The sequence below is a fragment of the Gordionus sp. m RMFG-2023 genome, chromosome 1 (genome assembly GCF_954871325.1).
Source record: "Gordionus sp. m RMFG-2023 chromosome 1, tfGorSpeb1-WG-v2, whole genome shotgun sequence".
Lineage (NCBI taxonomy): Eukaryota > Metazoa > Nematomorpha > Gordioida > Chordodea > Parachordodidae > Gordionus > Gordionus sp. m RMFG-2023.
In genome coordinates, this window is record NC_088775.1 from 77125479 (window position 1) to 77138996 (window position 13518).

The 13518-nt window shown below is 26.6% G+C and overlaps 1 protein-coding gene across 3 annotated transcripts; it reads right to left on the reverse strand.

The window, feature by feature from the left end:
* Positions 1–419: 419 nt before the first annotated feature.
* LOC135930996 (uncharacterized) lies at positions 420–12061 on the reverse strand. 3 transcript variants are annotated; one of them, XR_010572905.1, is made up of 7 exons: positions 11712–12061; positions 11518–11668; positions 7995–8068; positions 7518–7646; positions 7339–7414; positions 4219–4367; positions 420–549 (listed from the first exon to the last, which is right to left on the reverse strand). XR_010572905.1 is itself a non-coding variant. In XM_065467834.1 (4 exons), the coding sequence occupies exons 1-4, from the start codon at positions 11840–11842 to the stop codon at positions 10437–10439; spliced, it is 672 nt and encodes a 223-aa protein (XP_065323906.1). In that variant the 5' UTR covers positions 11843–12061; the 3' UTR covers positions 10135–10436. The 3 variants fall into 3 exon arrangements, 1 of the variants encoding a protein (XP_065323906.1); XR_010572904.1 differs by lacking the exon at positions 420–549 and having other exon boundaries at positions 4074–4367; XM_065467834.1 differs by lacking the exons at positions 420–549; positions 4219–4367; positions 7339–7414; positions 7518–7646; positions 7995–8068 and adding exons at positions 10135–10561; positions 10607–10871.
* Between the last annotated feature and the right edge of the window lie 1457 nt (positions 12062–13518).

The following is a 13518-nucleotide window of genomic DNA, read 5'->3' on the forward strand; positions in this document are numbered from 1 at the left end:
CCTCTGCAGTCCCTGACATAAATATTATTATATTTTTAATGGTAAATTATCTATAAGTCTATGAATAGCTTATGATTATTATAATCATTTTTTATTTTTCTTTATAAAATAAATTATATATTCTTTCTTAGGTTTTGGGTAGTAGAATAATAAATGAAAATGTCTGTTATTTTTTTTTATAGAATTTCTTATTATATATTTATATTTTTAAAATTCCTTGATCTTTATAATACATGTTCTTGAGATTTTATCTCTAACCTATTAATGAAACATTTATTTTAATAAATAACATTTTATATTTATATATCTTCCAAATTCTATGTATCCTCATAAATTTAGGGATTTGATGACACGCCAAAATGATGGGAACCAATTTAATAAGGGTATTTTTTTATTTTTTTTCTACTAATAATTTTTGCTTCGTACAATTATTTATTTAAAATAGAATGGTTATTGAGGAGTCCTCCGCTCACCGAAAAGCCTAATGACAAATTTGACGAAGGATACCAAGCAATCCAATCTGTAGTCTATAAGGTTTGACGTTCATCACTTGTTAATTTTTATTGATTTTTTTAAAATTTATTTAAAAAAAAATACTTAGATCGTGAATCGTCATAATGGAATAAAACTGAGTATAAAAAATAAATAATATGCTTAATTTTTATTTTTACGAAAATTTATATTCATTCAAGACTACTATCAAACTTTTTTCAGGTCCGGTGCGATCTACGAAAAAAAAATGTCGGACCGATCCGATCTAATTATTTTTCCTTGCGAATGCGGAAAAATTATAAGCCCCGAAGGAAAGTATAAATTTTTTTATTTGGTGTTATTCTTGGAAAAGATATTTATATAAACATTAGGGAAAAACTATATAATTTTTCGAGGTTCGAATCTGGCCTGACCCAAATTATATATTTTAAAATCAATGGCAGATCAAACTAAGTCCGACATAATGTCTATCCGAATCCAGCACAGGGCTTCAATTAAATGTATATAATTTGTATAAATTTGCGCAGATGGTAGTTTTTACGACCACGATATCAATAAATATTTATTGCCCCATTCCTATCTTCCGCCATACAAAGAAAATATGATAGCATGGGCCAACCTGCAATACTTAAAAGTATCCCTCTGGGCCAATTCAAGACGTCTGAAATATCCTATATCAGTTCCGGAAGAAGAAGTCACCGAACCGGAAACTAGTTGATACTTTGATTTTTAACTCAATAGTCACCACAAAAAAAATGTTATTAAAAAAAGGCTCGTTTGCTTCTCTTTCTCTTATTATTTGGCAAAATTTTTTATAAATAAAAATTAGACTAATTTTATGTTTTCTTCTTGTATAAAAAATTATTGGATAACTTTAAAGACCGGACCGAAAAACCTTTTAGAAATATTTCCATGCCTGCCCCGAAATCTAGTATTAACTCATTAATAATAATTTTGATATATCGAATCGGATCATGAAATTTGACGATATCAGCAGATAATTGATATTCTTGATAAAATATCAATTATATAAAATAAAGATTATAATAAACTTTATATGGCACGTGTATTGTGTATTTAAGATTTTTTGGCAAAGAAATTCTTTAAGAAAAACTAATCTTAATTTAAATCCCAGTATAATTTTTTTTTTCTTCTATACATTAAAATGAAATATTTAAAAACTTTGCATTTAAAAACTTTGCTATCATTATTATTTATTAAAATGAAATATTTAAAAACTTTGCTATCATAAATATTTTATATATTTGAATAAAACAATGCATATATAGAGATAATAAACGTACGGGATGAATCTCCCATGCATCTCGAAAAACCCAAGGATTTAAATCTTAGTAGCATTGACATCAAAGGTTCTTTCTGTAAAATTTAATTTCGTTTTATATAATTTTGTTATCAAATTTTTTAAACTTTTATATTCGCGATGAAACAATATATCATTTTAATATAAAGATTTCTGTTTATTGATCTTCAAACTTCTATTATTGGTATTTTAATTAACGACAATAGGTATCCCATTGACCTCAGGGTCCACCATGATAAAGGCGGTCTACAAAATTAAGATAAAGCGGCATCTTGACCCTTCTATACAGGCTAACATTTCTAGGTCGCCACTCCGGAATGAGGAACAGGACGGTCGTTTACCTTTGATGCCCCCTTTGAACACGCCTTTGGTTTTGCCTCAAGCTATGGTTTCCTACAACTCATTTTTGCCTACCACCAGTGGAAACTACTTCGAGGCCTTTTCCCTCAAGGAACCCATCCAGATTTCCGCCGCTTTGAAGGGGGTTGATCGCCAATTATCGTTATCATCAACCAATAAGTCTACCCCCCATCATACCTCCGACAATCAAAAGAAGAACGCCCACCAACCTAAAGTCAATTGCCCTTTGCAAATTGCCAAGCAAACGAAAGTATATTTTTTAAAAAATATATATTATTAGGGCCTTGTATCGGACTTTTTATTTGTAGTCTAGGTCGTTCGGTCAGAATTTGCTGGAAGTTTATTCAACAGTATCTGGCTAGAAGAATAATTGAAAAAAAATTAATTACTACGTTTTTTTGATTTTGACAAAGGAAAGAAGTTCCCGAAGCTTGAGCAAAAGTGGGAATTTATTTTAAAATTCGTGCCAAGCCTGATTTTTTTTTACTATTCTGATATTTTGGAAACTATAAAGATTTGCTTAAACTTAAACTCAAATGTGATTCAGCTACTAATTTTTAGTTGCTGCTTAAACTTAAACTCAAATGTGATTCAGCTACTAATTTTTAGTTGCTAATACATTTTGATGTTTCCTGAAATTTATAACAAATCTGTTTTGTTTTAGCACGCCACTATTATTTTTTTGCAATAATCTAACCCTCATTAGAAGCTAAAACCTATCATTACAAATGAATAAGAAACATTTGATACCATAAATTATAAAATATTCAATCAAACTCAAAAAATATAATACTATTATACATAATCAGTGTATTATGCATGTAACTATGGAAGAACCTTTATTTTTTATTTTTATCCTCCTTATTAAATTTCGCAAAAGTTATAATAGATTTTAAACCCCCCCCCCCCCCCCCCCACTTTAAAAATGAATTTGGGTTAATATTTTAAATAAATATTATTTCCCCCTTCATTTTTTTAAAATTTTTTACACAAATTTTTACTGGTATGTATGAACATTGATTATACTCAGGCTTTTTCTGATCAAAGTCTTATAGAATTAAAAAAAAATATTATAGTTGGCACATTAATAACATTTTAGCTCAAGAAAATACATCTGAAAGTTTATATAAATAATTTAATATTGGGTAAGCTAAAGGTAAATATTTATCTTATATTTGATTGTATTAAAAATGAAAATTATTTTGAATCGAATATTTTTTTTTATTCGTACTCTTATAGTTACTAATTGTATTTATTAGTATTTGATTCGAAACGAATTATTCTAAACGAAATAATTAAATATGCCTATATTTGGCAATATTTAACTGATTTTGATCTAATGTAATTTTATACAAAATTATAAAAGGAATACTCAGATTTGAAGTCGTATCTCAGATCCATATTACTATACCCAGCGATATTGACACAAGCATCCGCAAACAAAGATTAATATAAATAATAATAATATATTTAATATTTTATTAGTGAATATTTGTTGTTTAGTTATAATTGTTACATTTTATATGTGAAATCAAAATAATTTGAATATCTTTTTAAAATTTTGTATTTTTTATTGAATTATAAAATCAAATATATCAAACATTTTATAACATTTTTATATTTGTTAAAATTTTCTTCGTTTTTGTTGACGATTTAGAAGTTAAAATAATATTTATATATATATTTTTTTTAAAATACTTTCTTCAATTGTTTGCTAAACTATGTTATTTGTTTGAAATTATGTTATCAACACTTCACAATTTTGGAGTTATAAATAAATACATTATTAATAGAGTAAATTTAGAGACATAATATTACTATAAATTGAAGTATTGAAAAATATTCTATAAGTTTATTATCATTTATCAATATATTTATTATTTAATACTCACCTCCAAGCATTCTTTTCCCATTTCATCAGTTATCATTCACAAAAAAACCCTTAATACTCAATTTTCAATCAACCATATCAATCAAACCTTTAAACTGTATCCAACTCTCCAAACGAAAAACAGGATAAGCGGTCATGAATAAGAGGAATTAACCTTGGCAACCACTTAGGTGAACTGTTAAGAATAGCCTCCGGTTTACCAATAGGGTTGACATCATCTGGCCCCATACTTGTATCAGTAGATTCGAAAGACAAACACGGTCTAAATTGTGTGCACAGTCAAGGAACATCAACGTCACACTCCTATAAATAGTGTCATCAAAAAATATTTTTAACAGTCACTCACATACCAAACCCTCCCAAGATCATTAAATTAGCACATATAGACAGTTTAAGGTCTAATAGTTTGAAAACCATCGACTAGGCTCTCGGTAAATCTTTAATATGGGACATACTTGCGTCTCTTTATTCCCCTTAAACACTAACATCAATCCACTTACCTAGGCTGAAACCAAATAAATAAATATAATGATCTCAATAATTTTATTTTTTATTCCAATAGCCACATCTGCAAATGGCTCTTTATCGCTTATAACATTCTTGGTTTTAAAGAGTCTTGGCTGAAATTAGACATTTCACCAAAGAAGCGAAAGAATTTTTATATATTATGCAAAAACTACAAATCGAAATTTTTAAATATAATTATAGTTCTTTTTTTGAAAACAATTGTTAAATACATATATAAGTTTATTGTATATGTTAGTGTCAATGCGTTTTTTCCGACAATGTGTTATTTTTAAAATTTTATATCATTTTTTGAGTGCGTTTCTTAAAATTTAAAAATCTGATTTTACCAGAAATATATTCAACCATGTTTGGAATACCTATCTTATGAATTATAGACATTTTGCTGTTAACCTTTGATTCATTTATTTATATAAAAATATATGGAAAATTTAATATAAATTATATTAAGCTTAAAAGTTCATGGAAAAATTGTCTGAAATTCATAGGGTAGGTATTCCAAATGACGGCATACATTTCCGGTAAAATCATATTTATAAATTTAAAAAAACGCGCTCAATGTGTTAAAGTTGAATAACACATTGTCGGAAAAAACACATTGACGCTAACATATATAAGATTTTGATGAATAAATAAAAAATAAATTATTTGATCTAAATGGTTGAATAATCTCACATTTTGCCAAACTAAGAATCAGATGATAAATGTTTTTTTTTAAAAAAAAAGTAGAAAGTCGATAAATTGCAAAATTATTATTTTTAATATAAAAAAAACGTAAAATAAGATTATATCAAAATATATCTAAAAATAGATTCAGATGCCTCTACAATAGTATCAAGATACCGGTACATTTATAAAAGTGTATATAGGTAAAGATATCACATTTTATATCTAGATACTTTAAATACTCTGGTATAAATACAAATTTTGGAAAAATAAATCATGATAAAAATATATTTAACCAACAGAATAGTGTTTAAAAATAGGATCCTAGATAAAAAAATAAATCCCATTTTTAAGCTCGGCCATGTAATTTTATGCCTAAAATTTTTTGTAATTGAAGAGCATTTTTAAAACGTCATCTTAAAAAAGTGATCCTGGACGAACTTTCAAAAAAAATACTTAGTTTAAAATCTCATATTATATTATTTCTTAGGTATATATTAGTGATGGATTTCATTTCTGGGGGCGATCTTAGATCCCTTATAAAAATTAAGCAAGACTCGTGAAGATCACGTGATATTCTATTCTACCGAAGTAGTAATTGCCCTTTGCACGACAACGATTTTTAGAACATTTTTAAAAAAATAACCTGTTCTTCTTGTGTTCTTATTATATATCATTATTAATTTTAAAATAATTAGGTACATCTTTTAAGTTACTTTTGTATATAATATAGCTGGTAACTGCGACAGTTACCTTTTAATAATGTAATTGTAACATTAACTAATTTCTATTCAAAAGTAAATTTTATTAATATTACAATATTAACCTTTTACAAATAATTAAACAAAATGTATAGTTTTTCAAATACATTGTATATTTTTAACTTTTAAGGGATTGTTCATCATGACCTCAAGCCCGAAAATATACTTTCAGACCGTGAAGGCCATGTCAAACTATTGAAGTTTGCAAGGTATAATAATTTTTTTTAAAAGATATGATAATAGACGATTATGCTGATGAAACTATCGCTGCGCCTCATTTTAGCCGCCGTTTTTGGGCGACTTAAGTCGGTGCACCCACTTAAAATTTTTATAATTAATTAAATTTTTAATTTTTTTTAAGAAAAGCTAAATATAATTAGAAATAAAATATACACAACAGATATATGAAACATCATTAGATCTTTGTTGAAAAGAAAACTAATTTTAAAATAATATTTTGTAATTTTAATCATTTGTATACGGGTATATCAGAGTAAGTATCAAGTCAATTCCGAGAAACTTTTATCGCGAAACACTTTTTAGCGTAACTTTTATTGCGAATGTCGTTTATCGCTAATGAATTTTGTAGCAAAAGTAATATTGCGAAACCAATTCCGCAACGTGAACATTCATAGCAAAGATAGTAGCGAGAACCCATTATCGCAAATTTATTTTCTCAAAATTTTATCCGCGAATACTTTAGAGCAAATCTATTTTACTTTTATCGCGAACCCGTTACAAAACTTTGAAATTTTATCACAAACCTTTTATGGAGAATTTTTCACCGCTAATTTATTTATGCGTAGTCATTATCGCGAATGCTTCATTCTTTATAAAAATCGTAGAATTGATTTGATACTTACTTTAAACAAATGATTAAAATAACAAATATTATTTTAATTTAAAATTATTTTCTTTTCAACAAAGATCTAATGATGGCTCATATATCTGTTGTGTAGGCTTCCGTATCTTTTAATAAGGGATCTAAGATCACCCCCAGAAATGAAATCCATTACCAATATATACCTACGAAGTAATATAGTATGAGATTTTAAAAGAAGTTTTTTTTTATGTAAGTTCGTGCAGGATTTCATTTTTAAGATGTCTTTTTAAAAACGGTCCATTAAAGGATATAGGATATAATTATCTCTTATAACAATGTAAGCATTTTAAAAGCGGCGGTAAAGAAGTGACTAGCCAGAGTCAATTGATATATAGAATTCTCTTTTTTAATATTCACACTTTATTATGCTAATTAAATTTTTAGATATTTATACATTCTCATTCGATGATAAATATAAATATATAAAAATAATAAATACTTGCGTGGAGTTTGCTAAAATGCGTGAGGTCCAATCAAGAATGAATGGTTCTTGACAGTTTGAAGAATATTTATTTCTGTTCGAATTCACCGGACGGAAGCCATATCCATATAAACAAACAAGATTTACAATCCAAAATTGAAAAAGTCTATACTGTATTTACATTAATATATATAAACCTCAATGCCATTAAAATATCGCCTATCGCCAAATTTTTAGCCTGACTTTGAATACCGTTCCATCTGCTCCACTTACTACGCCGCCGTGGCTTCTAAATTTAGACAATCTGGGTCTCGGTGTTTTTATTACTTTATTAATAAAAAAATCATCTATAAATTAACAAAACCTAGAGGAAAAAATATTGGAGAAATAAAATGATATAAAAATTTAAACTCTTCTCTAATTCTCATGAGCCGGGGCCACGAAATTAACTATGAAATTTGTTAAACGCCTCTGTGGATATTGAATAAAAATGATAATTTTTATTCTAAAATTCTAATAATTTTTATATATTATGCGACTTTGATTAAATTCCCAATAATAATTACAAAATCTGAAAAATTTTATTGGAAAATTAACATTTTATAAATTAAATTCTTTAACTTAAGGAAAGAAATATGTAGTAGGTCAAATATACGAGGAAAAAAAGTGATAACTTGTCGAGTCGTTTTTGAATGGCTTTAAGGGTGTGTTTATTTTGAAGTCCTGACTAGTAATAAGACCTAGTTCACTATATTTTAAATATTTTGTATAAAAATAATCAGTCATTTTAACAAAAAATATTATATTCAAAATTCCAACTTGACATCTTACAAACAGAATTGTTTTCACCTTTTATTTTTCTCCCTTAATTTATCTTCTTCCACTTTTTAGCTAAGCATATTTTAAGATTAATTTGACACTATTCCTATAAGATATTGATTGTTAATAGATTCGATTATTGATTCGTATTTTTCGAATACAAATAATAACATAGTTTCTTTGAAAAATCGAATACCAATAATAAAAAGAAATTTGATCGTATTATTCGTACAAAATGATTACGATGAAATTATAGAAATAAATATAAAAAATAGAGACATGTAGTCCCGGCCCGGCCCTAAGCCCAGTTTGCCCCGGGTGCACGGGTGGGGTCGTATTTTTCTAAATACCCGGGCCAGGCCTAAAGAAATTATACAAAAATACCCAAGCTGGGCCCTATATTTTATAATCGAATATTTTAAATCGCCATTATTAGCTATAAAAATTAAAAATAAATGTAAAATATTTTTAAAAAATCCGGACAGGCCGAAAATTTTTTTTCAAAAAATAAACCAAAACTGGGCCGTGCAAATGTTTCCACTGCAGGTCTCTGATAAAAAAAATAAACAAGTATTTTAAATAGTTGGGAATAATTTCGAATAATTCTCAAATAGTATAATAAATATTTTTCAATAATATCGATTAATTATAATAATTTGAGTGATACTCTTATTATTCGTATTTGATTTGAATTTTGAAAAAATTATATTACTAATCGCCTTCGTAAAATACGAATCGAATAACAAATAATATCTTTTATGAATAGTGTCAAATTAATCTTAAAATTTATAACTTGCAATATTTTATACGTGCAACGAGTATAATTCTATATCAATATACTCGTACTACCCGAAGAAAATTTTTTTACAGATCCCTAGTTCAATGAATGTACACTTTTAATAAATGAAGCATCAGTGGCTAGTATTTATCACTGGAGTGAACTATCCCTCTTTGGATTTTTGAATAAAATATAAGAATTTACATTTTAAAAAATGGAATAGGGGAGGGGGGGGGGGGTGATCATTAAATATTTGGTCCTAGCGTCAATGATACCGAGGGCTAAAATAATCACTCTAGATAGTATAATATGAAAAAAATTTAAATTAATGTATAAATATTTATTTGGATCTCAAAATTTTTAATAACTTTTTTCATTGCATTCTGCATTATTCTAGACTTTTTTGGCTTATTAATATCAGAGACCTGCAGAGCGGTATCAAACCCCTACTTAGGATGGGCTTATACTATCCAAAAGCCGAGGGCGAGTTGGGGTCAAAGTACAAACTTTAACCAGTCATAGCCTAATTATATTTTTGAACAAATTTAAATTAAATTAACTAACGAGTTGGTAAACACATGATGGAAACAACATGATGGGCTTTCATATTTTATATTTCTTTATTAAATTATTGTTAAAATAAAACCAAATGGTCAAAAATATTATAGCAATTTCCCGTCATGGTTTAGCCAAATTTAAAAACCAGTAGGGGAGACCGGGGTTATATTGTCCATAAAAAATTGAGAGGCTGTGAAAAGGAGGAGAAATAATTTATCAAAATAATTTTGATGTTATTTTATTCTTTATATAATTATCTACGGTAGAAATTAATATCTAATAAAAAAATATTATATATTTTTTTAAATTTAAATTTAAAAAAAAATGTAAATTTTTGAGTCATGAAAAAGGGACGGGGGATGTATTATCCTTTTGTGGGGCATGTTTTAGACTATCATTTTCTAAGCATTTTATTCATTTTTTCCATATAAAAATCATAACAAACATATAATATTAACATACAACACATTTATTACATATAAAAAATGGATTAAAATCACAACATGATCCATGTGCCCATAAATGACAATCCAATCTTCATTATGGTGGTGAGTTTGATAGTTTTTGTGGCACACTAAACAAAATTCTTTTTTGCCAGCATTCATATTTAAACTTTTTTTATTATTGGTTTGATTTTTTTTTCAGATTATTAGCCCTAGATCTGGCTATTTTTTTGTAAGGTGAAGAGGGGAGGGAGAGTCAATAGAACTATACCACAGTCAGAGCACAGCTCAATGACTTCAATAGATTGGTGAGATTTATGATTATCTAATATAAGCAAAACTTTTTAATCTTGACTGGGCTTAGTGTATTTTATAAAATGATTTTAAAAATATATAAAATCTTCAGCCAGCATCCACCCAGAACCATTAGACACGCCAATGCATCCTACAGGGCCATCTCTTAAATAATGATCATAAAATTTTTTCCTGGGATATATAAACATAGGTGGAATAGAATTTCATAGATAATTGACAGCAATTGCCAAGGTCATAAGTGTACCACATTCTGATGTAGTAATTGCCACAACCTGTTTTTCGCCTTTCCTTGCAATAACTTTATTAGGCCGTTGAACTGTTGTTAATCCTATGAAAATATTAAAGATTTGCTATCATTTATATTTTAATTAACCAGTTTCATCCATATTATATATATCACATGGTAGAAAGTTATTTTCCCTTGTGACAGTCAAATAATTAAAAAATAAATCAACCATTTTCATATTAAAATTGGTAGCCCTGGCTATACTTGTAGCCTCTGGTGTTCTCAAAGAAATGGTTGGATTTCTTTTAATAAATGCTCCAACCCAGTCTTCACCAGCTGATTGAGTTATTTCACAAGATTTTGGTACTTGTAAACTATACCTCTTGGCCATTTGATAAGCTAAAACTCTAACCTAAATTTAAACATAAGACATTAAATTATTTATATATTAAGGCAATCTAATTAAAATCCTAATTCTTAAATTTTATTCTGAATTTATTTAATAATTAATATAATAAAATATATCATACATAATTAAACCTCTAATGTATAGGTAAGAACCAAAATATGTTTTAATGCATGATATAATTTAATGCTAAATCAATGAATAAATCATTTTAAAATTAATATACATGGCAGCATCATTTTATTTTAAATATATATCATACACACATAATTAAATCTTTAATATATAGGTAAGATATGATTTAATGCATGATATAATATATATAATGCTACATTGAATAAATCATTTTAAAATTAATATTAATACATGGCAGCATCATTTTAAAATTAATATATATACATGGCAGCATCATTTTATTTACATATATATCATACACACTTAAATAAATATCATTCTAATGTATAAGTTAAATTCTTACTTTAAAGTATTTTAAAATTAATAAAGATGTTTCATTAACATATAATGTAAATAATTTAAAAAAATTTTCTCAAGTTTATTATTATTTAACTAAAGAAATACCATGGCATAAATTTAAAGATTATAAAAAAAATCATTTTACAGAGATATATGATATAACAAAGGATTAAAATACTTGATTAGGGCATAATCCTGAAAATAATCTTGATCCTTTAATTAAATAATCTGTTAATTTAGCTTCTTGAATAGGAGAAAATACTGATCTGTAAAGATATCGCTCTTGAAAATCTTCATTTCTTTTGAACAATTTATTATACCTCTTAATGCTTAGTTTCTTAAATATATACTAATTTAAATATATAAATATACCTCCCATAACTTAAATTCGTATTCATGGTTATAACTGTCAAAGGTATCTTATATTTCAGCATTTGAAGAATACTTGCCTTTTGATTATCATTATTTTCTTTGTTAGTTTTTCTAATATATGTTCGAACCATTTTACAAAATCAGAACCAATATTTTAATGAATGTATGTAAAAGGAAAAGACGCACCCCGCTAATACCTTCCCCAGGTCCACAGGATCATTTAAAAATTAAATTTAGAATATTAAAATAACATAATGATTGTCAATATTTTTATATATGATAAAATGGAGATTTTTTTATCATTTAGAATTTATATTAAGTCTGAACAACTTTTATAAAAAAAGTTATTCGTGAAAATGTAAAATTTAAAAAAGTTACTTTGGGTATGTTGAAATTTAAATTTGCATTTAAAATTTTTCATGAGCAATTTTGTCCGAAACAATTTTGGATCTACTTAAGCACCTTATTATAATACATATTTGGCTTAAATTACGAATCTTAAACTTTATTAATTTTTAAATTATTTGAGAAGGAAATACCTACCCCGGCAACACACTATCCCCGGTCTCCCCTATCTTGAGAGGCGAAAATATATTTTTAAAACCACGCTAGATTTGACTAGGAAATAGAAATTAATTGCAAACCCGGGCCAAACCGGACTTATAAACGAGCACTTTTACAAATTTTTAATTTTGGCTTATTAGATGAATGAATGCATTTAATACTCTAAGTAAAATAAAGTGAAAAGGGATTAAAATTATTACAAGATAATTCATCTAATAAAAATAAATTTTTGAACTCATTTTTTTATTTAAAAAAAAAATATGAATACATTTTCATAATACAAAATAATAATAAATTTGTTATCTTATTAATTTAAAGAATGGTGGAGATATCTCACTCCAACACTCAAGATATAAATTTTTTTTAAAAAAATAACAATATTTCATGGCTATACATTCTGAAATACATTTTGAGTCAAATCACATTTTTTTTAAATCTTACCAAATTGCCCTCAGTAAATGCAATAATAAAAGATCTTTTTTGTAGATGATCTTATATTTTTGCTCTCTGAATTTTTTTGTTTGTTTTACAATATATAAAATTTAGATATAAGCTTAGAAAATGCTTTTAATGAGGGCCACAAATTATTCTTTCTGGACAATTTATAAGATCCTATTTTTGATCTGTATATAATTTTATAAATTTATTTTCTATAATCTATATCGTCAAATATATATCATATATCATAGTATTATACATTTTTATTATTATATTTTTACGAGCATAAGAATGAATTAATAAAAAATCTTCGAAAGGGTTCTATGCGCCGAAGTTTCTTATCTGAAATACAATTTCTGTGTTGGGTAGAAGGCTGATCTATAATATTATAATTTTAAAAAAAAATATTAAAAATTTATAATAACTTTTCAAAATTTCTAAGTTAATTTTTTTTACAATAGACTTTAAATCTTTTTTTTTGTAATTAAAATTCAGTGTTATAATAAAAAGCCTGTTCCAAATAGATAATATAAATTAGTTAGTAAAAAATAGATTAAACCACAAATTATATGAGTCAGGTCGAATTTAAAAGCTGGTTGGAATAATTTATTTTTCTAGCTCCTTATCCTGCCCAAATTTGAAAAGGTTTCCTAATTTTATGGCTTGTCCAGGATTTTAAACATTTTGCCATTTTAAATAAATATTTCTAAGGAAAATCGAAAATATGAGCAGTCAGATATTTTTATACCGGCTTGGCACAAAATATTATTCGGTTCCGGGTCGGATATATGGATCCCGTGCTCGA

Excerpts from the sequence above, each read along its gene's own strand:
- LOC135930996 (XM_065467834.1), bottom strand. The coding sequence starts at position 11,842 with ATGGTTCGAACATATATTAGAAAAACTAACAAAGAAAATAATGATAAT. Across the intron at positions 10,872-11,517 it reads CAGGATTATGCCCTAATCAA|GTTAGAGTTTTAGCTTATCA; the intron begins GTATTTTAATCC and ends GTTTAAATTTAG. Across the intron at positions 10,562-10,606 it reads ATATAATATGGATGAAACTG|GATTAACAACAGTTCAACGG; the intron begins GTTAATTAAAAT and ends ATATTTTCATAG.